Genomic DNA, 24,103 nt, shown 5'->3' with positions numbered 1-24,103 from the left:
ACACTATATTGTCTTTTGCTATCCACTTTGCACAGCATTGAGTAGACTAGCGGCACAAAAAGGGCAAGTCCTGAGAAAGGTCCCTCAGGAAGCCAGAAGGACCAGTCAAGGCATGATAATTCATCCTGACATATACTAAGAGGAAGAAAGGACTTTTTCCCCCATGGGGGACAGACAGGAACTAACAGCACCTCCCTTTCTGGCCATCAACATTTGTTGAACAAGGTCCAAAGTTCTGGAGGGTCAGAACACCCTTCTGCTGAGCCCGCATCACACTGCACACAACTGGAGAAAGAAATTGTCTCCATTCAGTCAGTGGGGGTGTAAACAATACCATCCTTTCTGGACAATATGTCTCCAAAGGCTTATGAATAATCACCATTTTTGACCTAGTAATGCCACTTCTAGGAATTTATCTTGAAGACATAAGTGCAAAAATACGTAACTGTGAAGACCTTTACCATAGTTTTTTTTTTTTAATAATTGTGAAAAAGCAGAAATAACATAAGTATGCTATAATGGCAGGACTCCTTAAGAAAATTATGACATAACCCTATAAATGTAACAGTACACACTGAAAATAATGTTGTAATTGCTCATCAGGGAAATGCAAAACCACAATGCAACACCACTACACACCCGCCAGAGTGGCCAAATTGCAAAAGTGTTGATGAGGATGTGAAGCAACTGGAGCTCCCAGATGTTGCTGGTAAATTGGTGCAATCACTATGGAAAACTGGCAGTTTCTAGTAAAGTTAAACATATACACACACTACGGCTAAGCCATTACACTCCCAGGTGTATATACAACAGAAATGAGCATAAGAAATAGCTACTAGAATGTTCCCAGCAGCACTATTTCTAATAGCCCAAACAGAAGACCAACCAAATGCCAATTAACAGTAGAATGAATAAATAAAATTGTGTTATATTCACACAATGGAATACTGAGTAGCAATGAGAACAGCCTACAACTACACACAACAACTTAGATGAATATCACAAATACACTATTAAATGAAAGCAGACAGACATGAAAGAATTATGTGGCATGATTTCATCTGTATAAAGCACAGAACCAGGCTAAATTAATTTGTCCTGTTAGTAGTTAGGGTAGTGAATCCCCTGGGGGGAAAGGTCCTCACTGGAAAGGGGCACAAGGAGAGGGCTTCCGTGATCTGGGAATGTTCTGTTCTCTTAACCCAGTGTGTTCACCTGGTGAAAATAATCAATCTGTGCACTTCTTCTGTGTGCCCTTTTCTAAGTGAATGTTACGCTGCAATAAAAAATATTTACTTAAAATAACATTGTAGCTGATAGGGATGTACTTGGAACAGCCCATTTGAAAAGCAGTTTGTATGTCTTACAAAATTAAAAAGACCCACATCCCATATTCTGTGATCCAGCAAATACTCCTCCCTGGTTTCCATCCTAAGGAAATACTTATATGAACACAAGGAAGCATGAAGGATTCTCACTGCAAATTTGTTGATAATAGAGAAAAGCTGGAAGCTATCTAAATGTCTGTCCATAGGGAACTGGATAAATAAAGTGGTAAACAGTTACATAAAATTTTAAGACATGCCAGACTATATCCTATATTGTTTATAGATACACAGTCATGTAGCTGAAGCATAGGACATGCTTGGGAATGATATCCATAGAATTCAGCATAGTGTTTTGCCCTGAGGAAGAAACAAGAGAAGGGGGTGGGGGATGAAGTATGCAAAAGGAGCTTCAATTTGCGTCCACAGTGCTGTATTCCTTACAAAAGAGAACTGAAGCAAATATAATAAAATATTAAGATTTTTGAAAGACTGAGTATTGAGTTCATGGGTATTTATTTTTATTATAGTCTATATTTTTCTGTATATTCATAACATTTAATAAAACATTAAAAAAATCTGTGATAAATCCATGCTATGGAGTACTCTGAAGCAGTTAAAGATTAGGTAGATCTACATGTCTTCTCATGGCCACAACCCCAAGATGTATTGTTAAGAAAAAAGGCAAGTTTCAGATATATTTGACATGATATTTCTTATACTGTAAACGACAGTGTGTGTGTGTGTGTGTGTGTGTGTGTGTGTGTGTGTGTAGTACATACACGTATATAGTGAACGAGAAAGGAGACCCAGGCTGGGGGAGGGGACTAATATTTAAAAGTAGATTTGTTTTCTCTATAATTCTTTGAAAGAAGAAAGTACTCATTTATTACTGATTTAAAATGAATTTTAATACAACATTGTAGAATAATATGAAGTGGCATCAGTATATCGTTGAGGGAAATCGGCTGATTACTTAATAGGATGGTCCATTTTTATAAACATTTAAAAAAAACACTCAACTTTGTTTTTAAAAAAACTTTTGCACACACACACAAATACAGACACATCCTAAACCCAGATGTCCAGACACCAAGATGTTAACAGTTTCACTTATCCGTATTTTCAAAAGTGTCTACCAGAAATAGATATTGTTTCTCAGAAGGAAAAAAGAAACAAAAAACTCCCCAGAGATGTTTTAAAGTGTGGCCCGCAGGAACCACGCATGCCTCAGTCTGCCCAGCCTCAGCCCCCTCTCTGCCCATCATCCTGGCAAGTACCTGAGGGTCTTCCTCTGCATGTCCTCGTCCGTGATGCCATGATAGACCAGAGTCTCATTCCAGATGGGGTTTCGGGTGTTCCGCAGGGTTTTCGTACGAAGCTTGTTGGACTAGAACCCAGAGCGATGGACAGACAGACATCTGCCTCAGTGGGGAGCAGCCCTGCAGACCCATCCGTTGGGCTCATTTGGGGTGGGTGGGTGACTTCAGAGTCCACTTCCCTTAAGAGTGTCCAGGGGCTGTTGCCCCCAAATGCATGTTCTCAGGGAGTGGGGGGCATCCGCTGGGTTCATCACCAGCACTGGACACTGGGCCAGCCCTCCCTCTAGGCACTGGGCCCCCTCTTTGAACTTTTCATAAAAATTAGAAAGCTAAGATATCTTTCTTTGAGAAAAATTATTATTTCTAGGCCAGGGAGGCAGAAATGAGAGTCACCCACTCCTAGACAGTGAAGAAATAATTTCTGGGGGTATGGGGATGGTCACCCCTGTTTCCCCAAATAGCATCCTCCATGCCTGAAATTCCTTAGAGGGGGCAAAATTTTTCATTTTACTCTAAGAGAGAAGGCTAGAAATTCACCTGGTGGCCTGGTGACAAATCTAATTCATACTAACATGTAAATGACTAATTGGATTCTTTGGCAAAGCAGGCTTGGATTTAGAAGTGGCCAAAGGAGAGAGTGTCAGGAGAAGCAAATGTCACTGGGGAGTTAGTAGAAGTAGTGGCCAACCAGTTTGGCCATGGCCAGCTGGGACCATCTTTCCTGGATCCAAACAAAAAAAGAGTGAGATAAAGTGCGTGTGTGTGCGCGCACGTGTGTGTTTCCTTTTTTTGTCTTATGGGACATTTGATACCTGCAGAGATTTTTTTTGGCCACACCGCACGGCTCGTGGGATCTTAGTTTCCCGAACAGGAATCGAACCCATGCCCCCTACAGTGGAAGTGTGGAGTCTTAACTACAGGATCTCCAGGGAATTCCCTTGCAGAGATTATTGAAAGGCATTTTCCTAAGATCATGTAACCAAGTATATAGTCAGCCTTGTTTTTAGGACATCCATGTCAAATTAACACAACAAAGCAAAGAATAAAATCCAAGAGGGCACACTTCCATTTCCAGCCATGTGCTCTGAGTGGGGGTCAACCCAAAGAGAGGAGAATTAATCCCCCTCTCCCTCCCCAGAGCAATACAGCCGGCAGCAGGTAGGCTGGAATGGGAGAGAAAGGTGGGAGGGGTGGGGGTGCGTTTTCTTTTAATAATGGAACATTTTCTCAAGTTATCTGGAGAGAGCCATTTCTGTTGAGAGAGGTTTGGTTGGGGCACAAAACGGGTGGGGGAGGTGGACCCTGGTCAACACTGGGAAGGCGTCTGAGCAGGTTAAGGGCATAATCAGGGCATCTGCTTCTCTCCTGGATCCCAGGTTTCTGAGTTGGAGAAATGAGCAGAGCCCCTGCCTCTTGAAGGAGAATGGCTCTGGCCCACCTACCCTCGCAAGAACTATGCTAATCAGGGAAGAGGGGGTCTGGGGGCAGATAAGGTTATTTTAGACTCTGAGCTGGGAACCTTGGGTGCTTTCCAGAGCCCATGTGCCTGGCTTGCAGAGAGGCCCAGGCCATATGGTACCTTGCTGGCTCCCGGCAGGAGGTGCAGCTTAACGTAGGGATCGGCCAAGCCATTGGAATCCATGGGCTTCAGTCCCTGGAAGAGAAGAAGGCAATGGCGTGAGGGCCTGGGGAGGGCGGGGCATTCAGCTATCACAGACAATGGGCACAGCCATCAGTCCACCCTGTGTGCTTCCTCTTCCAAAGAAAGAAAAGGGAAATGCAGTACCTTGGAATGAGCACTGGAATCAGGCAGACAGGGTTTAAAGCCTGGCCATGTCACTTACTGGCTGCATGACCTTGGGCAAGTTTCTTAACCTCTCTGAGCCTCATTTTTCTCACCTGCCAAATGGGGTGCTTCATGGGCTGGTGAGACTTAAATGTGATCCCACCTGTAAAGTGCTTGGCACAGTGCCTGGCACACAGGATGTGCTCCATCGAGGCTGGATTGTTATTGCTGGGATGGGAGGACATGTCCCAGAATGGGTGGGAGAGGAGGAAAGGCTAGCAAAAGGAGGTCTGAGTTCTGGTCCTGGCCCCTGCACTCGCTTCTGAGACCTCAGTTTCTCCATCCGTATGAAGGGGATCACAGTCGTGCTGGGCCCCCCTCACACAGCTGGCATGGGGCTCAGGTGAGCCACTGCAGGGGAGACAAGTTTGTCTGGGGTAGGAGTTAAGTTGGGCTTGTTAATATGAGCAATTCCAAAATTCCTGGGGCTCAGATATGCTCTGTCCATGCCCCCAGGCCCAGGCTGAGGCAGGTGTCTTATCTCTGGGCTCCCACTGTCTCCTCTCACAGCACTAATCCCCAATCCCATGTATTGTGTCCTGTGATCTCTGAGGACCTCAGTTTCCCCATCTGTTCAACGGGGCTGATCACAGCCCCTGCTTCATGGGATTCTTGGAGGATTAAACGAGAGCTCACCTGTGAAGGCTGAGCTCTGGCCCTGGCACAAGTTAAGTATGAACAATGTTTGCTACTACTAGAAGGGGAGAGGAGGCCACAGAGTGGGGTGCAAGGGGGAAATCTGGCTGGGTAGTTCAGAAAGTAAGAGCACAGGCTTTTGAGCTGGACAACAATGGTTCAAATCCCAGCTCTACCACTTCCTGGCTGTGTGATCTGGACAAGTCCCTTGCTCTCTTTGTGCCTCAAATCCCCCATCTATAAAATGGGAATGATGATGCAACCTTCCTCATAGGTTTGTTGTGAAGATTAAGTGAGAGGAAATAATCCATAGAAAGCCCCAGAGGGTGTATAATACTCAGGAGATGCTACAGTGATGATTTCTTATCTATTTCTCCAACAGAGTCCATGAGGGCACAGTCTATTCTTGCTCATTTTAATATTCCCCAGGATTTAGGGTACAGAGTAGGTATTTAATAAACATTTCTGGAATGTCTTTTGGATTGCGTGGTTGCAAACTGGCAGACACTGTGTTTTTCAAATTTGAATTTGAACATCTTTGTTTGGGTCCTGTTCACACCAGTTTACCAAAGTTACTACTATCCCCTAGCATCTCACACGCTTTTCTCATCTCTTTAGCAGCCCAGCCCCTGAGCCATTGAGTTCTCTGTACCCCTGTCTCAAGGGGCCTGTGATGGTATGGCTTTCCCCCATTTCTGCAGCTGGATGTGGTTACATCTGGATTCAAATCCAGCTCTATCTCTTACCAGCTGAGTGGCATCAGGCTTTAACTTTCTAAGCCTCACTTTTCCCATCTGTACAATGGGCTAATAATAATTGCTTCCTCAGAGGTTCCTATGAAGATGAAACAAGATAATATAGGGCTTTACCTCACTGTGTTATTGGAGGAGGGTTGTAAATGCATCTCGGTGCTTGCCGAAGAAGCTACCTGGGTGTGTTGATCTAGAAGTTGTGTTAAGCATTTCATACATCATTTATCATCCAAACTGGACATTTTGTGAGTGGGAAGGGGAGTTCTTAATTATTTCAGCAAGGCAATGGGCATAGCTAGGGACCATCTGTGCAAACTGGGACACCCAGCCACCTTCCATGTAATGCTCACCATCATCCTTATGGGACAGGCTCTATTATTATTCCCGGGGAACAGAGAGGTTAAGTAACTTCCCCCAAATCCCACAGCTAGGAGCAGTAGAGCTGGTGTTTGAACCCAGAAAGTCTGGTTCCTGAACCTTGCCTATTGTTCTCTATAGACCAGATTTGGGGTGTGGGGGAGATCCTGGTCGATTATTCCTGGGATTGGCATTGGCTTCATCTAACTTTCCTCAGGGGCTGGAGTGGAGTCAGCTCACTCCCCACTGGTGTCTGCAGCATGGAGATGCTCTTCCAACCTGGTATCCCTTTCCTGCCCCTCACAAGCCCAGATTACTGTCCTTGTATCTGCAACAATAGGTCCCGACTCAGTCTGCTGCTCCAGCTTGACAGCCACATCAGTAGAAGGAACTGTTCAGTGGCATGTCAGCTGTCAAGTTAGGCTCTCACTGCCTCCTGGGTGACACCTCTGCAGTCCCCTCCAGAGACTGTGGATGGGGCTGGGAAGATCTTGGCTCTGCCCTTGAAGCTTGGTTGCCTCCACCCCCGGGAGGCTGCTGCAGTAAGTGAAACACCTCTGGGACCATCCCTGGAGGAAGTCCTCCCCCAAAGGAATTGGCCATGGCTAATTCCTGCTATTTTCTCATCACTGTCACTGTCACAGACAGAGAAGGCAGTGACAGGAGACAGGCCTGGTAACCCATGCACTCTCCGAGTCCCCTAGAAATGCCAGAGCATCCTGAGCGGTCCCCAGCTTGGCCCCCTCACTCACCTTGGCCTTTATGATGGTGCAGTGCAGGGAGCTGTTGTCCTGGTCATAGAGAAGGCTGAATTCCAGGGCACCCAAGGTGGCTGAAGAGGATAGAGGCAGGTACCAAGAGGACATTCATTCAGTCATTCAATAAACATTTCCTGAGCACTTACCATGTACCCAGTCTGGGCTAGGCATTGAGCCTAGAGAGAAGAGGAAGACTCAGACCCTCTGGATTTCCCATCCTGCCAGATCCGCTTCTTTGGAGTCCTCAGCACACCTGGGATGAGTTCATCATTTGTGTGGTTGCCTAGTTAATGACTTCCATCCGTTAGGTTGAGAGCCCCATGAGGGCAAGGCTGTGACTCTCTTGTTCACTGCTATGTCCCCAGTGCGCACAGCACAGGGCATACAGTTTGTGCTCACTTACTTGCTGAAGGAATAAATGAGTCTTAGCATTTGCTGTTGCCTCTATCTGGAATGCTCTCCCTCTAGATCCTCATGTGACTGTTGCCTTCTCATTATCCATATCACAGCTTAAATGTCACCTCCTCAGAGAAGCCCTCCCTGATTGCTCCATCTAAAGCAGCCACCCTCATGGTCAATCGCCCTATTTTATTTCCTTCACGGTGCTCTACCTTTATTTGAAATGAACTCATTGGTATGTTAACTGTTTCTCTTCACTGGAATATTAGTTCCATCAGATCAGCCATCTTGTCGGTCATTTCTTTTTTTTTTTTTTTTTTTTTGCCTTGGTATCCCAAGCACTTAGAATAGCTTGCGGGACCTGAGAGGTGCTCAATAAATACTTGTCAAGTATAGAGATGAGTGAGGGAGGGAGCTGAATACAGAGACGGGCCTGTTATAAATCACTAGGGACAGCTCCTCACAGGGACACACACAGGCTGGGAGGGATCTTCTAGGCTTGGTAGGTCAGCAAAGAGACACTTAAGGCAGATGGAAGGGCTGAAGGACCAGGATGCAGAAAGGCAGAAAGGTGGGATAGACGTGGTACATTTCCAGAGCAGAAGCAGCCTGTGGCTGACAAGGTGGGGGTGGGCTGCTTAGATGCCTTTCCCCTGAGCCTGCAGGCTCATGACCCCTAGGAGAGACAGGACAGCTGATGTTTCCTCCAGGTCTGGCCTCTGACCTGCTGCAGCAATGAGACTGGCTGTCAGCCCCTCCGCTCACTGGCCTTGTGAACTTGGACAAGCCCCTGAATCTCTCCAAGCCTCTGTCTCCGTAACTGTGAAATGGGAATAGGAAAAGCAACTATTCCCCAGGCTCACTGGGGTGATTAATTTGAGCATGTGCACGTAACACACTTAGAAAAGTGCCCGGCACAAAAGAAGTGCTCACGTGTTGACTATGGTCATTTCTGATGTACATGTCATATAATAATAATTGCTCATGTGTGTTTCACACTATGTAATAATGGTTTCCAGTTTATGAAGCCCTTTCTCAGGAGGTACCTCAGTGTACCCTCCGCTCAGCCCTGCATGGGAGGCAGTTTTTGCTTCCTCTTTCACAACAAGGAGAGGTAACATGATGGGCCAAAGCCATTCTGCCAATTACAGCCCTTTGTCCATTTCTTCGGAACGGGTCCAGTCTCCCCATCTGACCAGGAGCTCTTGGAACATCCCCCCAGTCCCGCAACATGTATCAGGTCCAGACATGACTCATCCAAGCTTCCTTCCAGCTCCCAAAGGCCACCCGGGTTCTCCCTTGCTGCTCCCAGCCACGCTCAGGAGAAGTGCCACTGGTGTGTGTGTGTATGTGTGTGTGTGTGCACGTGTGTGTGTGTGATAGAGCAGACACTTTATAAATCATTGAATGGATGGATGCAAGAGGAAATGGAAAATTTTATATCATGGTTAAAAATGACTTTTAGAAGACATACACTAAAGAGTTTGGGAAACTATTAAAATACATCTCCATCTGTAGATACACCTGGGGTGGAATTGCTGGGTCATATGACAATTCTATGGAACCACCAAATGGAACACTGTGAGTATAGTTGAATCGTACTCTTAAAAAACGATGTAAATGGTAACGTTGATGTTATGTGCATTTTACAACAATGAAAAAATATACAGCACGTATACTTTAGAAAGCTGATGTCATTTTATGAATTCAGTAACACAAATTTGTATTTTTATAACTTGGTTAATACGTTTATTAGGCTTGGCATACTGGGGGCTGGGGGTGTATAGGACTATCGCCAGAGCCTTTCCTGTTTCCCTGGAGGTGACCCCTGAAGTGACCTTTCCAGCCACCCCTCTCGTTAGGCATCACCTACTTGCTTCATCCGAATCGTAGCTGTTGGCTTCCTCTTCCTCCTCCTCCGGGGGTGGGGGCTGGCGGGCCGGGGCCGCGGCTGGCTGGGGAGCAGCAGCAGACGCTTGGGAATAGGGGCCTGGTGGGTGGCCTGCTCGGTCCTCTCTGGCTCCAGCTGCCAAGTAGCCCCCAACTCCCCCCGTCCTCTCCTCCCGGGGTGGGGCGGTGGCCCCTGTATAGCCGGGGTCACTTGGAGCCACCTCTGCGGGGGAGATGGGAAGAGGGTGGGAAAGAGGCTGAGTCCCTGTGTCATAACGGCACCAGTGACAACTGCCGCAGCATTATGGCGAGTGATGAGCACCTACTGTGTCGCAGGTGCTTGGTGAGCTTTGCGCCAGAATCGCCCACTACCCTGCAATGGGGGACTGTCACCTCCAGTGGACGGGGGAGGCAGGGCGGCACAGCACGCCGTTCGCCGGTTCTCAGAATGTTGCCTTTGTCAAAGCCATCCAGGGAAGGCTTGCACAAATGCAGGTTCCTGGGCTCCATCTAGAACCTGTAGGTCCTCTGGTGGGGCCTTGGAATCTATGTTTTATAACAAGTTCCATGAGCATAACAGACCTCACTGAGAGCCCTCACTGTACGAGCTCTGAAGCCAGACAGCCTGGACTTCAATCTCTGCTGTGTGTCCTGTAGCAAGTTACTTGTCTCTGAGCCTCAGTTTTCTCATCTGTAAAATGGGAATTTTAAGACCTGAAGGTGCTCAAATAGTAGTAGCTATTATTTAAAAATTTTTCTAATATAGGCACTTAGCACAGTACCTGGCACATTAGAAAGCAGTGAATCCACTGTAGTGACTGGGGCTGCTGCATGTATATCATGTGTAATAATCACTGTCACTTGGTGTCGTCTTCATACATTGCAGGCCATATGCTAAGGTTTTCTATGTATTGGTTTACTTAATCCTCCCAGCAACTCTGTGAGGTAGGTCCTTGTATTATTCCCCTTTTAGAGATAAGGAAACTGAGGCTCTGGGAAGTTAAGTGACTCGCCCAGGGTCACAGAGCTGGGAAGTGAAGGAGCAGTGATTTGAATTCAGGCAGCCTGTGCTCTTAACCACTGTATGTATTGTTATTTCCTATCTATCTAATCTTAGTGCAGACTCTCTAGAATTTTAGAATTAGGGAAATCCCTTAGAGCTCATCAGATAGGTCTCAGGATGCAGAATGGGCCAATGTCTGGCAGCCCCAGTTCTCTCAGTCTCTGTCTCTCTGCCTCTCGGTTGGTGCGAGAGAGGTGGCCACATACACAGGCACAGAAAGAAGTGAACACTTGCCTGGTCTCTGATCTGGGAAGCGTCCCGCTGGCCCGGGACTGGGTCTGCTGCCTCCTGGGGGTCCTGAGTGGGGCAAAGAGAGAAAGAAGTTTGGAACAGAGAAGGCAGCATCATTTGGGTGTTTGCCCTGAGCCCCCGTCAGTTCACTGGTGTGGACAGAGGCCCAGGAACAGCAGGGGATCTGCAGAGGTATCCAGGGTTGCAGGAACAGACCTACTAGGAGCAGATTCTGGGGTTGGGAAGTGCTGGCTTCAAGCCCAAATCCTTCCATCCTGGGCCTCAGCTTCCTCCTGTGTGAAGTGGGGATGATGACTGCTGCTCTACATGTGTTGTTGGCTGTTATGAGGTTGACAAACGAATACAGCAAGAATTGCTTGCAAGGTACTGGGCAAGTCCAGGCTTTGAGTCCATCATTATTACAGGGTCATTACTGGTCCAGAAGATTCTATATAACTACATTTCCAAAGCTTGGGATGTGGGGGAGAGCCACAAGGATGGGGCATAAAATAACATGCAATGACAAAGAAAGTCATTGGGAAAAGTCTCATCTAGGTGCTACTTTAACAACTCTCTAACCTTTGTAAATGTCCCTTTTGAGCAAAAGAGGAGAAGCCTGGGCTCCGAACCTTCAGAAGGCCAGAGTACTGAGAAAGTCATTGCACCGTTTTATTTTCAGTACATTAATTTTCACAATAGCCCCCCACCCCCGCAACAGGCTGAATTGTGTTCCCCAAAAGATGTTCAAGTCCTAACCGCTAGTTCCTGTGGATGTGAATATTTGGAAAGAGGGTCTTTGCAGGTGATCAAGTTAAGATGAGGTCATTAGGGTAAGCCCTCATCCAATACGACTATGCCCTTATAAAAAGGGGGAATTTGGACACACAGGGACCCATGCATAGAAGGAAGACTATATGAAACATTCACAAGCCAAGGAATGCCCAAGGCTCCTAGAGGCAAGGGGAGAGGCCGGACAGATTCTCCCTCACAGCTCGTGGAAGGAACCAACCCTGGCAACACCTTGATTTTGGACTTTTGGCCTCCAGAACTGTGAGACAATACATTTCTGTATCACCCAGTGTGTGATATGTGATATGGCTGCCCTAGCAAACTAGCATACTCTCTTTTTGTCCTGGTATGGAATACTGGTTTCCCACTTTTGCCATTATTATAGATTTCTTGTAAATAACACATTTTTAACTGCACCAATTAGGAATTATTTCCATTGTTTTACACAAGACATATATGTTCAGATTTTCTCACATTACTAATCTCTTTGCCCACCATTTCTTCCTGAATCTCACATATCTGTCTGGGGACATTTGCCTTTTCCTTAAAGTCCAAGGTCCTTAAAATTTCCTTGAAAGAGAGTTTATGATAACAACGTCTCTCAAATATGTTTTTAAAGGAGGTCAATTTGAAGACAATATTAAGGAAATAAGAGGGCAGATCAGAGGTGCACGTGGTAAACATTGTGAGAGTGGAGTGATGATGTCGGAAGGTGGGAAACAGTGAGGGATGAAGTACTGTCACTTCTTGCATTTAGGTGGATACGATGCTACCCTCCCTCCCGCCCCACCCCCAGCTTCCCAGCCCAGAGTATTATTCTCAGGGTCTTTGAAGAGTTTAGGGTTTGGTGGTGGCTACAGCTTTGCAGAAATCCCAGCAGGTTCTGCAAGCACGGGTGGGAGGCCTTGGGGTCACAGCTGAGTGACAGCCTGGGTGGGTGGGTGGCAGGTACCTGGCTGCCCAGGCTGGGGGGGCGCTGGGCTCTGCATCGAGCCCTGGGCAGGTCTAGAGGCCTGGACTGAGTTGGCCCTTCTCAAACCTGCAGGGGAAAGGAAAGAGCCTGTCACGTCACACACACACACACACACACACACACACATGCACACACGCACATGCACACACGCACACACAGTCAAAGCAGGAAGAAGCTTGGGACCAGTCAGCCTGCATGAGGCACGGTCCTCCAGGTGTGAACTGGATGTAGCCCCTCGACATTCTCGGCGTTTTTGGATCCTCTTCTCCTCCCCTCAGTGTGTTCTCCATTTCCAATACTCAGATCCCCCGGGCCAGTCACAGCAGCAACACGGGTGTTGAAAAGCCCAGGTTCTGCAGCGTTGCTTCTGACACCTGACATCTGTGACCTCGCACAAATCATCTGTCCCCTTTGGGTCTCAGTCTCTTCATCCGTCAGATGAAGATAAAAGTACCTACCTCGTAGGGTTGTGGTGGAGACCCAAAGATACGATACATGCAAAGTGCTCAGAACGGTGCCTGGCATGTAGTAAACGCTCAACATCTTGCAGATGTCGATATCACTTTATTGTTATTGAAAGACTGTTCTTATCTTCACGTGGACCTAGCTTTGCCTCCCAGCTTTTTCTTTTATAAGCTGTGTGTCTTTGGGCTGGCCTCTTACCCTCTCTGAACCTCAGATACTTCATGGAGGCAACAACTCTACCCACTTGATAATAATGAGTTAACATTAATTTATAAGAATTTATTTAGTGCTTCCCTGGGGGCACAGGGGTTAAGCATCCGCCTGCCAACGCAGGGGACACGGGTTCGAGCCCTAGTCCGGGAAGATCCCACATGACGCTGAGCAACTAAGCCTGAGTGCCACAGCTACTGAGCCTGTGCTCTAGGGCCCAAGTGCCACAACTACTGAAGCCCGCGTGTCTAGAGCCCGTGCTCTGCAACAAGAGAAGCCACCGCAATGAGAAGGCTGCGCACCGCAACAAAGAGTAGCCCCCGCTCGCCGCAACCAGAGAAAACCCGCGCACAGCAACGAAGATCCAACGCAGCCAAAAATAAATAAATAAATGTATAAAAATAAAATAATAACCTACTTAATCTCTACACCCTATGAGGTGGGTGCTTTATGAGCTCCATTTTACCAATGGGGAAACTGAGGCACAGAAGTGTTTAAGGAGCTCACCTAATGTCTCTTGGCTGGTCAGTAGCCGAGCCAGGGTTTGAACTTTGGCATTTGGTCTCTGGAGTCTACCTGAACTACTAGATGCTACTGCCTCCTATAGAGCTGTTAGGGGATCAAATGCGGATGACAGACACAGCAGTTCCTGGTACTGAGAAGGTATGACCTTCCTGGAAGAATACCCTGTCCTCTCTCACCTCACTGGGCTGGATCCCACCTTTCTTGACTTCAAGTATTTTTCACTGGAGAGATGCTTGAATGCTCATGACAGAAAGTGCTTTGCCACCTCTGGCTCGGGCTTACCAGTCCCCAGGTCTTGTCCCAGGGTCCTGCATTAGCACTTCTGTTTGCTTGTTCATTTGAGTCCTTGTTCATCCAATCACCCATCTATCCATCCATCCCTCCATCCATCCATCCATTCATCCATCCATCCACTCACTCACCACTCACTCACTCACTCATCCAACAAATGTTCATTGAATGTCTACCAAGTGCCAAAGAATAAATGAATAAGAACACTGCTCTCTCCATTCCTTTTGATTCTCCTCATCCAGGAAGCCTGTCTGGATTTGCCCATCTCTCTCACCTGCTGGGCTCCGGCTGGGGTCACCAGCAGCCCCGCCGTGGCTCTGGTCCCAGCTCTCTGAGTCCCGGCCAGATGAGCTCATTCGTGCCTCGGAGGCCCTGCGCGCAGGAGGCCCATAGCTTCCTCGCCCAGGAGCAGAGGCCAGGTCAGGGCCTGGAAGGAAGAGCATGAATTGAATGGAGAAAGGGCAATGGAGGAAGGGGGAAAGGACTCCTGTGTCTAAAGTAGAAGACAGAGTCGGCAGAACCCACCTGTCTTCTGACCTGGGCCCCTCCTGTCTTCAGCATCACCTGGAGAGAGAAAAAACTGATGAGGAGTATGTATTGGGTTGGCCAAAACGTTCATCCGGGTTTTTCTGTAACATTCCATGGAAAAAACCTGAACGAGCTTTTTGGCAAACCCCCAATATTTGATGTTTTCTAGAGACCCATCACTTAAGGAGCTCACAAAGGGGCCTATCCACCATTCTCAAGAACTTTTTAAAAAAAATTTAAAAGTTTCCTTTTCCAACTTCCCCTTTGATGTAGAGCCTATTTACAATTTCACATTATTTCCATTGCAAACAAATTGGGATCATGGGCTATGTACTGTTTCTAGAATGTGCTTTGTTCACTTAAGCTGAATTTCCCCAGGACTCACCAAGCACACTCCAACCTCAAGCCCTTCACACACAGTATTTCCGAAGATTCTATAAGCCCTCATTATCGCCTTGGTCAGGTTTCTCCCCAGATATCAACTCTCAGACAGCCCTCCGCTGGCCATTCTGTCCAACATGAAGCCTCTATCCCCTCTACCAGTTCCGTTTTTCTTCCTGGCACTTATCACTACCTGATATTATGTTATATTTGCATTCGCTCTTGGTTGAGCATCTGTTTCCCCCACTAGAATTTTAACTGTGTGAGAGCATGGATTTTATCTGTTCCATTCACTGACTCCCTAGGGTATAGAACAGAGCCTGGAACTCACTAGGTGTTCAGTAACTGTTCATTAAGAGAATATTGAACGCTCATTTCATAGGCATAACTCCAAATCTACAATATACATTTACATCTTTCAATTTTAAAAGATGCTTAACACACCATGGTGTCAATACACCATAATCTACTCAACAATTCCCCCGCTAATGAACACTTAGTTTTTTTCCAGTATTTTTGCTATCATAAACAATGATGCAATAAATATGCTTATACATATGTCTTTTATATGGGCACTTTTCTTGCTCTAAGATATATTCCCAGAGAGGGATTGTTGAATCAAATTGCATATCCACTTCAAATTTTAATAACATCTGTCACATTACTTTTCAAGAGGCTGGAGGTGACTTATAGTCCTACCAACAGCTTATACCAACATTTCTCCACATATTCACCAGCACTAGATGTTACTGCCAATAATTGTTTAGGAGTGCAGGTGATATTACTTCTTTCCAATGAGGTGAATATTTTCAGAGTTATTTGTTTTGTCTAGAGTTTATATAAGCTAATTCATACTATTTATGTGTGGATGTGTCTGTGTATAGGTGATTAATATTATATAATATTGGTCAACATTTACTAAGTGCTGCACTCTGCAAAGTACTTTACATGTACAGGCATACCTTGGAGATATTGCAGGTTCGGTTCCAAACCACTGTCATAAAGTGAATATCACAAAAAAAGTGAGTCACATGTATTTTTTCCCAGTGCATATAAAAGTTATGTTTACACTATACTGTAGTCTATTAAGTGTGAAATAGCATTATGTCTTAAAAATGTACATACCTTAATATAAAATATTTTATTGTGAAAAAAATGCCTAAACAATTACAAAAGTAACACTGAAGATCACTGACCATAGATCACCATAACAAATACAATAAGAATGGAAAAGTTTGAAATATGGTGAGAATTACCAAAATGTGGCCCAGAGATACGAAGTGAGCAGATACTGTTGGAAAAATGGCACCGACAGACTTGCTTGATGCAGGGTTGCCACAAACCTTCAGTTTATAAAAAACTGCAGTGACTGTGAGGTGCAGTAGAGCAAAGTCCAATAAAACGAGGTGTGCCTGTAGATCTCATTTAATCTTCGAAATAACCCAATGAGCTATTAACCTCATTGTACAGATGAGGAAAGCGTTTTAGAGCGGTTAGGTCACTCATCCAAACTCACATGACTTGTAAGTGGCAGAGCTGGAATTCAATTTCGGGTCTTCCTGGGCTCAGATGTTCAAGATCTTGACAGTAATGCTATGCAGTCTTCTCCGCCTAGAGGGAGTAATGCTTAACCAGGAAGAAAGATGTTCTAGTGGTGGAAACTCAGGGATCCTCAGGGATGCAGTGTACGTTGACAACTTGGTGAGTGTCTGCAAGAAGCAGAAATTGCTCATGCCTTGTCAGGATGAAAGTATTTGCTGAGTGCCTTTTGACTGCCAGACACTGTACTGGGCACCTTGAGAAGTTATAGTTGGGCACTTCAATGTTTGAGACCTTCAACTATAACCTTCCTTCCAGAAGCACTGCCTGCGCTCAACTCCGGAACTGTCATTCAGACCAGATTTTATCACTTAGTTAATTGAAAGTATTGCAAGGGCTTTATCTGGTCAGTCTTAGTGGCCTTATTAAATTAAAGTGTTTTTATTGGAGTTATATTTTTTCTTTTTACTGTTTTGTCTCTCCCTTTTTATCATCATTTTAATAATTAATAACAATACTTAGATAATAGTGATAATATCCACAGTAGTGGTAATTTTCTTTTACTAATTTCCTTTCCATTCATCTTTCATTTTTAATTAGTCCAATTTCAGACTTGCTGATGACTGATAGAAGGAATATCAGAAGCAAAGGAAGACTTCTCAGTAAGTCTCCAACCCCACCACTCCCCAGATTCCAGTGTGTATTTTGGTGTTGGGAGTCTCTCAGTTCCTAATTTTGATTTCCACCTCTGTTGTACCTCTAAATACTCCATCAGGGATGACAATAAAGCCTTTTGGCAGCCTGGCATTGCTGGAGAGTTCCCTGAGTTACCTTCTTTTTTTTTTTTTTTTAATAAATTTATTTATCTATCTATCTATTTATTTATTTATTTATTGGCTGTGTTGGGTCTTCGTTACTGCACATGGGTTTTCTCTAGTTGTGTGAGCAGGGGCTACTCTTTGTTGTGGTGCGCGGGCTCCTCATTGCCGTGGCTTCTCTTGTTGTGGAGCATGGGCTCTAGGCACGTGGGCTTCAGTAGTTGCAGCACATGGGCTCAATAGTTGTGGCTCACGGGCTCTAAAGCACAGGCTCAATAGTTGTGGCACACGGGTTTAACTGCCCAGCAGTATGTGGGATCCTCCTGGAGCAGGGATCGAACCAGTGTCCCCTGCATTGGCAGGCAGATTCTTAACCACTGCGCCACCTAGGAAGCCCTGTGTTTCCTTCTTGATAAGGGTTCGTGATGAGTTGTGAAGGGGACATAGAAGTCCTAGACCAAAGCCTAGAGGCTGGCTGTCCATCAACAGGCTAGAAACACAGACATGATGTCAGGACACCCTCCAGGTAGACCAGCTAGCCAAGACCTGTCCTTGGTTCTGAAAGGAGAAGCTGTATTTTCCTACCTCGAGTTGGAGCCCGGGCAGGGTGCTTGGGCTCAGGGGTCGGCTGCTCAAGGGCAGCAGGCTCACTGACTGGCTGCTGGGGCTTGGTCTTCTTTATGGGCATAGGCTGTGGGAGGATCTGTTTGGGGAAGCCCTTGAAGAACCATGCTCCAGAGCGCTTCCACACCTAGGGGAGGAGAGGTAGAAGATGAAGACATGGCAGCCAAGCACTACTGCTCCTACCTTCACGAGCGCCAATTTTTCACTCTCCTCCCTGCTTGCAGAGCACCTTCACAACAGGCAGTGCATTTTCTCATCAGTACACAGTCTTCCACAATTCTTATTTGATTCATGCAGTATCCCTCAACACTCAATAGAGAATAACCTATCTCTTGATGGAAACAGTTGAATATCAGAAAGGTTATGAACAGGTATAAGGTTACACAGCCAGAGTGGACGGGACACCAAGTCTCCCACCTCTTAAATGTCTTGTGCTCCCTACTGCACTAGCTGCTGTGAAGAGGATGATCCACGTACATCTTCCCCAAGACCTCCAGCCTTCTCCCCTGCCTTGTGCATTAGCGTTCCACCGGGGGTAGTATGTGGAACACCTTCCGTTGCCCCTTCAGATTGGTTCTACATCATTTTTTCACCCTGCTCTGTGCCCCCAGGAGGCTGACCAGTAAGAAGTGCAGTAACTGGACTTTCTTGATCTCTACCTTTCAGGTGGATTTGATCAAGGAGAGCACGCGTGGGGGACTGGAGGAAAGAAGATAGTGGAGTCAGGGTATTGAGTTCTTTGGCTCCCTCCTTGCTAGGCAGGCAGCGGCTGCCTTCCTGCTAGTCGCTACCTAGCGTCCAGTGTGGTGACTGCTCCCCCTCCACTCCTTCAGTCTCAGGAGTGGTAACAGTGAGCCTGCTGTGCTGGTGTTGTGGCATTTCACCATGCCACACGGAGCTTCCGTATCCCTGCCCAGACCTCTGTACACAGCACCTTTATCCAAGCCTCCTTGATAATCCTGATGCATGGGGCCATCTGTTCTCCCAGGACCCCGCCTGATACTGAGGGAAATATGGTCCTTGGAACAGTCTCCAAGGCAGGAATCTGCAGCAGAAGATGAACGATGAAGAAATTGGGAAAAGGCAAAAGGACTTAACTGGGACAAAGTGGGTAATTAAAAAAGCAAGCCTAGGTAAGAGCAGGATTCCATGGGAGAAAGAAACACAGAGGCAAAGAGAATACAGTGCAGAGGAAGAAGTGTGAAGGGTGAGAGGCAAAGAGAGAACGAAGAAAAGGCAGAGGAGATAAGGATGAGAGGGAGGAAAGAGCTCTGAGGAGGAGAGCACAGATGGTCCTTGATTTACAATGGTTTACTTGTGATTTTTTTGACTTTACAGTGCTGCAAAATCGATATGCATTCAGTAAAAACCATGCTTCGAATTTTGATTTGATTTGATTTTTTTTTGGCTGCACCACACAGCATTCAGGATCTTAGTTCCCCGACCAGGGATCGCATCCGCGCCCCCTGCAGTGGAAGTACAGAGTCTTAACCACTGGATTGCCAGGGACGTCCTTTCCAAATTTTGAATTCTCATCTTCTCCCGGGCTAGCGATAGTTGGTCTGATACTGTCTCGTGATGTTGGTTAGGGGCAGGGAGCCACAGCTCCCGGTCAGCCACGTGATCACATGGGAAACAACTGATACAGTGACGATGATTCTGTACCCATGCAGCCATTCTTTTTTTGTTTTTAACCTTCAGTACAGTATTCAATAAATTACAGGAGATACTCAACACATTATAAAATGGGCTTTGTCTTAGACGATTTTGCCCAACTGTCAGCTGTTGTAAGCGTCCTGGGCATATTTACAGTAGGTTAGGCTGTGATGTTCACTAAGTTAGGTGTATTAAATGCATTTTGCACTTAAAATGGGCTTATTGGGATGCAACCCCATCGTAAGTTGAGGAAGATCTGTATAGGGAAAGAAAAGACAATGAGGGAAAGTATGAGACAAGAAGTGAAATAGAGGGAAAGAGAAAGAGAAGATGGCAGTAGAGGAAGACCTAGAAGATGAGAAATGGGGAGTAGGGAATAATGGATGTCAGAGGGCAATGAGTAAGAGGAGAGCAGGGAGGGAGAGAAGGAAAAGTCACGGAAGCGAGAGAGGAGAAAAGAAATTTGCTCAAATACTGTGTCCCACCCGTGTTCACAGCTGAGCTGGTTCCTTTTATACCAACCCCTTAAGACATGTACCTGAACAGGTTCCCCAGCCCCTCAACTGCCACCCTACCCCCCCTAGTTACGGCAAGGACGGGGGAACTGCACGAAGAAGGGAGGATGCTCCAGGAGCTGAAGGGGACCGAGCCACTCACCTCTCTCTGCTCGATGCAGATTTTGCAGAGCCACACGGGGTGCGGGCGGTTGTTGGAGGTCTCCACCCCACACTTGGTGCAGACATTCTGGGGACAAAACATAGCCCAGTGCACACTCAGATATGCCACACTCAGAGCTGCCGGTGATCAGGAGAAGTGGCTGGGAAGAGTGGCAATGAAGCCCCATTCTCCCTTGGTGGATGTAAAGAGACAGAACTCTCTTTTCCTCATCTCCCTCCCGTGACCAAGGCCAGTTAGAATAAAGTTCCAATTTGAGTCTTGATTTCTGACAACAAGAACTGGAGTCATTCCCAAGCACTAGATGAAGGGATTCTCCAAGAGTCCCTGTGGGGTCTGAGTTTTCAGCATCCATACAAGAGAGATTGTTGACGTGATTTTTTTTAATCATGAGAGACTAGATATCCATTTTGTTTATTACTTTATCTCTTCTTTCTTTCCCAAATGAATCTGAGACACCCTGGACTATGACTACAGGTTGAACTCCTTATGGAGAAGGCAGTTATCTGTGTAAACGCCATGACTATATGATGGGACAATATACTTTCGGCTGAGTTTTCCATCAGTCAAAACAAATAGGTCACACAACGCTCACCATCTAGTTGACTACAGAAGGCAAGTTTTGCAGTGGATAACCTTTCTCCAATATTCCATTCTATATGCTAAATGGGACCCCAAGTAGGAGACGCCAAGTGACGTTATGGATGTCTCCAGCTGGGTCAATCCCCTGAATTCCTTTCCTGGGAATCAGACACACCCAAGGACAGTTATATTTCTGTTCTGGAATCGTCAAGTGCAGACAGCTTGAGGAGACGGTACAGGGTGGAGACAGCACAGGGAGACTCCCCTTCAAGAGTGAATGCTTAAGAAGACCAAAGTCCAACTTGGCCTAATTTGGCTGGAGAGGGGATTTCTAAGTGGCTTGTACTATACTCCAGGGTAAAGAATGCTGGGTAGGGCTTCCATGTACATATGTGTGTAGACACATACCCAGAATGCCTTTTTTTTTTTTCTTTTTGTCACGCTGTGCAGCATATGGGATCTTAGTTCCCCGACCAGGGATCGAACCCGTGCCCCCCACAGTGGAAGCTCAGAGTCTTAACCACTGGACCGCCAGGGACGTTCCCCAGCATGCTCTTTAGCCTGACCTGTAACAGGATACTTGCAGGCTCAACCATAGTTCATGTCCTACTTCAGTCTCCCAAGTTCATTCTGGATAGAGCTGAGCTCTAATGGGACAGAAGGGTCGGACTGACTTCAAGGGGGAGGAACCAGGATCAGGGACACCTTGGAATACAACAGGGCATGGGGTCATCCCAGGAGGAATCATATTCTGGCAACTCTTTCACAACCCAAGCTCCATCCCCAAGACCCAAGGCCCCCAAAGGCTGAAGCCCAGGCCTAACCCCTCTGCTTGTGAAGCAGGGAAGCAGGGAAGGGGAGGGCGATGGTACCTTCTTACAGTCCTCACACACGACACAGGCAGAGCCCAGCATCCCCAGCTGTTCTCCACACAGTATGCAGCGGTTCACCCCGTCCCCAGCCACGTTCTTCCTCATGTTCTCCAGACGGTCCACCAGGCGCCTGGAAGCAGAGTCAGGGTTATACAGACCTTATGGGACCAGGAACCACCAGCTTCTCCCTCAATATCTGGCCGATGGTCTTAACCTTCTTTGAGTCATAGGTTCTTGAGCGTCTCATGATGACTATTGGACCCTCCCCAGAAAAAGTCACACGCATTCTCATATATTTTCAGAACATCACGAACCCCTCCGATATCCCCCAAAGTCCATCTATTCTACCAACTTCAGATTAAGAACGTAGTTTAGTCTTTTCTTGTGTCACGTCCTCCAGAAACTGTCTTGTGGTCCAGATCTGATTATCTAATTATTGACATGATGTCTTCACTTGGGTCTCAGACTTGTGCTTTCAGCTGGACTCTTCATCTTGGTTGCTCTCCATCCCCATCCCCAGAAAATCTGCTCCCATTCTCAGGAACTGGCACCACTATCTGCTAACGTGCTCAAAGCAGACCCCTAGAGGGTCTTCCTGAGCCCCTCCTCCCCGGACATTCAATGACCCAACCAAATCCTATCGTGTCTAACTCCCTAACGTTTCCTGAATCCACTCATTTCTCTCCATCGTCACCTCGACGAAGCCACTGACATCTCTCCCCTAGATGACTGTAGTAACCTCTTGGTCTCTGTGCTTTCATTCATGCCTTCTACAGTCTGTTCTCCCCACCACAGCCATGATAATATTCCTAAAACATAAATCTGATCATGCCATTCCCACGTCCCTTTAAAACCTTTAGTTGGTTCCATTCCATGAGGTTTCCATGATCCTACATGGTCTGGACCCAGATGAAACCCCAAACCTCTTCTCCCTCTTGGTCTTGCTTGAATGTTCTAGTTCAGTGGTTCTCTAAGTGTGATGACCAGACCATCAGCATCAGTGTCACCTGGGAACTTGTTAGAAATGCAAATTCTTGGGCCCCACCCCAGAACAATCTAATCAGAGACTACCCAGGGGGTTGGGGGCGGGGAGGTGGGGCAGTAGCCCAGCAGTCAGAGGATTTTGACAAAAGTTTAAGAGCCACTGCTCTGGTTACACTGGTCTTCTTTGAGTTCTAGTTCTCCTAATTGCCTCAGCACTTTTGCACGTTCTATTCCTTGTGCCTGGAATGTAGCCTCCCCCCATCACACACCTTTGTGATCTCTCTCTATCTCTCACACACACACACATTTTTCCTGCCTAGATTCTCCTTATCCTTCATATTCCAGTTCAAATATCACCTCCTCTTAGAAGCCTTCTCTGACCACCCATTTTATTTACTTTAATAGCAACCCTTCTGCACAGCACTTGTCACACTTGTAAGTAACTGTGGGATGGTCTGCTTTAAGTAATTAGTTAATCGTGAGTCCATATCTGGCTGCTTCTCCACACTATGAGCTCCCCTGGGCCAGGGATCTTGTCTGTCCTGTTCCCTGCTGTGTCCTCAGGGCCAGGACAGTGCCTGGTCCATAGTGAGTGCTCACAAATGATGGTCGAACCAATGAATGAACGAATGCATGCATGAATGAAGGCAGCCCACTTCCCAAATTTGTGTCCAGCAAAAGCAAGCTGAATTGAACGCCACGTGACATATAATAGCAGCTTATACTTATACAGTGCTTATTATACGACTGGCATGCTATGAAGTGCTTTGCCACCCCACCCCAGGAGATTATTAATAAGCCATTTCACAGGTAAGGAAAGTGAGGCACAAGGAAGTCAATGATTTGCCCAAGGTCACACAGCTAAGAAGTAGCAGAGCTAAAACTGGAAGGCACGTATCATGTGTGTTACACTAGCACTTTTCAAACTTAATTTGCACGCAAGTCACACTGGCATCTTGTTAAAACGCAGATACTGAGGCATCAAATCTGAACTGAGACCTGAGGTGCTACATTTCTAGAAAACTCCCAAGTGATTCCACACAATGCTATTGGTCCCAGGGCACATGCTGAATAGCAAGGCTACACATAATGACTACACCTGTGGGGGCCTCCTGCTTCCATCTCAGATGGGTTGACACGTCCCACCAGCCTGAAGTCATCTCCTTGCCTTTTCCGCAAAAAAAAATGTTATTGTCCCATTCCATCCACAGCCAGTGGACCCAGATGCAGCTGGACCCTGCCCACCCCTCCAGGCACTGGCTCTCAGCTGCGGACACCTCAGGCATGAGAACCACTGGAATGGGACTTGGGTCTCACAAGCTCCAGAAGGTCCCTGGAAGCCCTTCCAGCAGCCACCTGATGCTGACTCTCCCCATAGGCCCTCCTCACTCCTGCCATCCCCCCAAAGTGCTCTACTTGCTGTGTTATAAATAGCAGCGTCTCCCTTTGTGTTCCATTCAACAGAGACGCCCAAGAAGGAGCCAAAAGCAGCCTGTAGGCTCTAACGCCTGTTGTGACCCAGATGGGACAGAGCTGCTTGGGAAGGCAGGATGTGCAGAACCAAAGGCAGCACGCTCTTCTCTTCCTGATCCCCCTCTTCCTTCACCCCAAC

At 46.7% G+C, this 24,103-nt stretch overlaps 1 protein-coding gene across 2 annotated transcripts in view; it reads right to left on the bottom strand.

Annotated features, from left to right (window-relative positions):
• Positions 1-24,103, bottom strand: part of RPH3A (rabphilin 3A) — a 60,202-nt gene that overhangs the window by 10,616 nt on the left and 25,483 nt on the right. For both annotated transcript variants that reach the window (XM_057745984.1, XM_057745985.1), the window contains 11 exons: positions 21,508-21,637; positions 20,036-20,122; positions 17,684-17,849; positions 14,358-14,396; positions 14,107-14,259; positions 12,321-12,407; positions 10,583-10,645; positions 9,269-9,508; positions 6,991-7,070; positions 4,227-4,301; positions 2,606-2,715 (listed from right to left, as the gene is read on the bottom strand). In XM_057745984.1, the coding sequence (XP_057601967.1) occupies positions 2,606-2,715; positions 4,227-4,301; positions 6,991-7,070; positions 9,269-9,508; positions 10,583-10,645; positions 12,321-12,407; positions 14,107-14,259; positions 14,358-14,396; positions 17,684-17,849; positions 20,036-20,122; positions 21,508-21,637 (1,230 nt within the window). The remainder of the gene's footprint in view (positions 1-2,605; positions 2,716-4,226; positions 4,302-6,990; positions 7,071-9,268; positions 9,509-10,582; positions 10,646-12,320; positions 12,408-14,106; positions 14,260-14,357; positions 14,397-17,683; positions 17,850-20,035; positions 20,123-21,507; positions 21,638-24,103) is intronic.

This window comes from Hippopotamus amphibius, chromosome 8 (genome assembly GCF_030028045.1).
Source record: "Hippopotamus amphibius kiboko isolate mHipAmp2 chromosome 8, mHipAmp2.hap2, whole genome shotgun sequence".
NCBI lineage: Eukaryota > Metazoa > Chordata > Mammalia > Artiodactyla > Hippopotamidae > Hippopotamus > Hippopotamus amphibius.
Note: the sequence above shows the minus strand (reverse complement) of the source record. Positions and strands in the feature narration are given on the sequence as shown.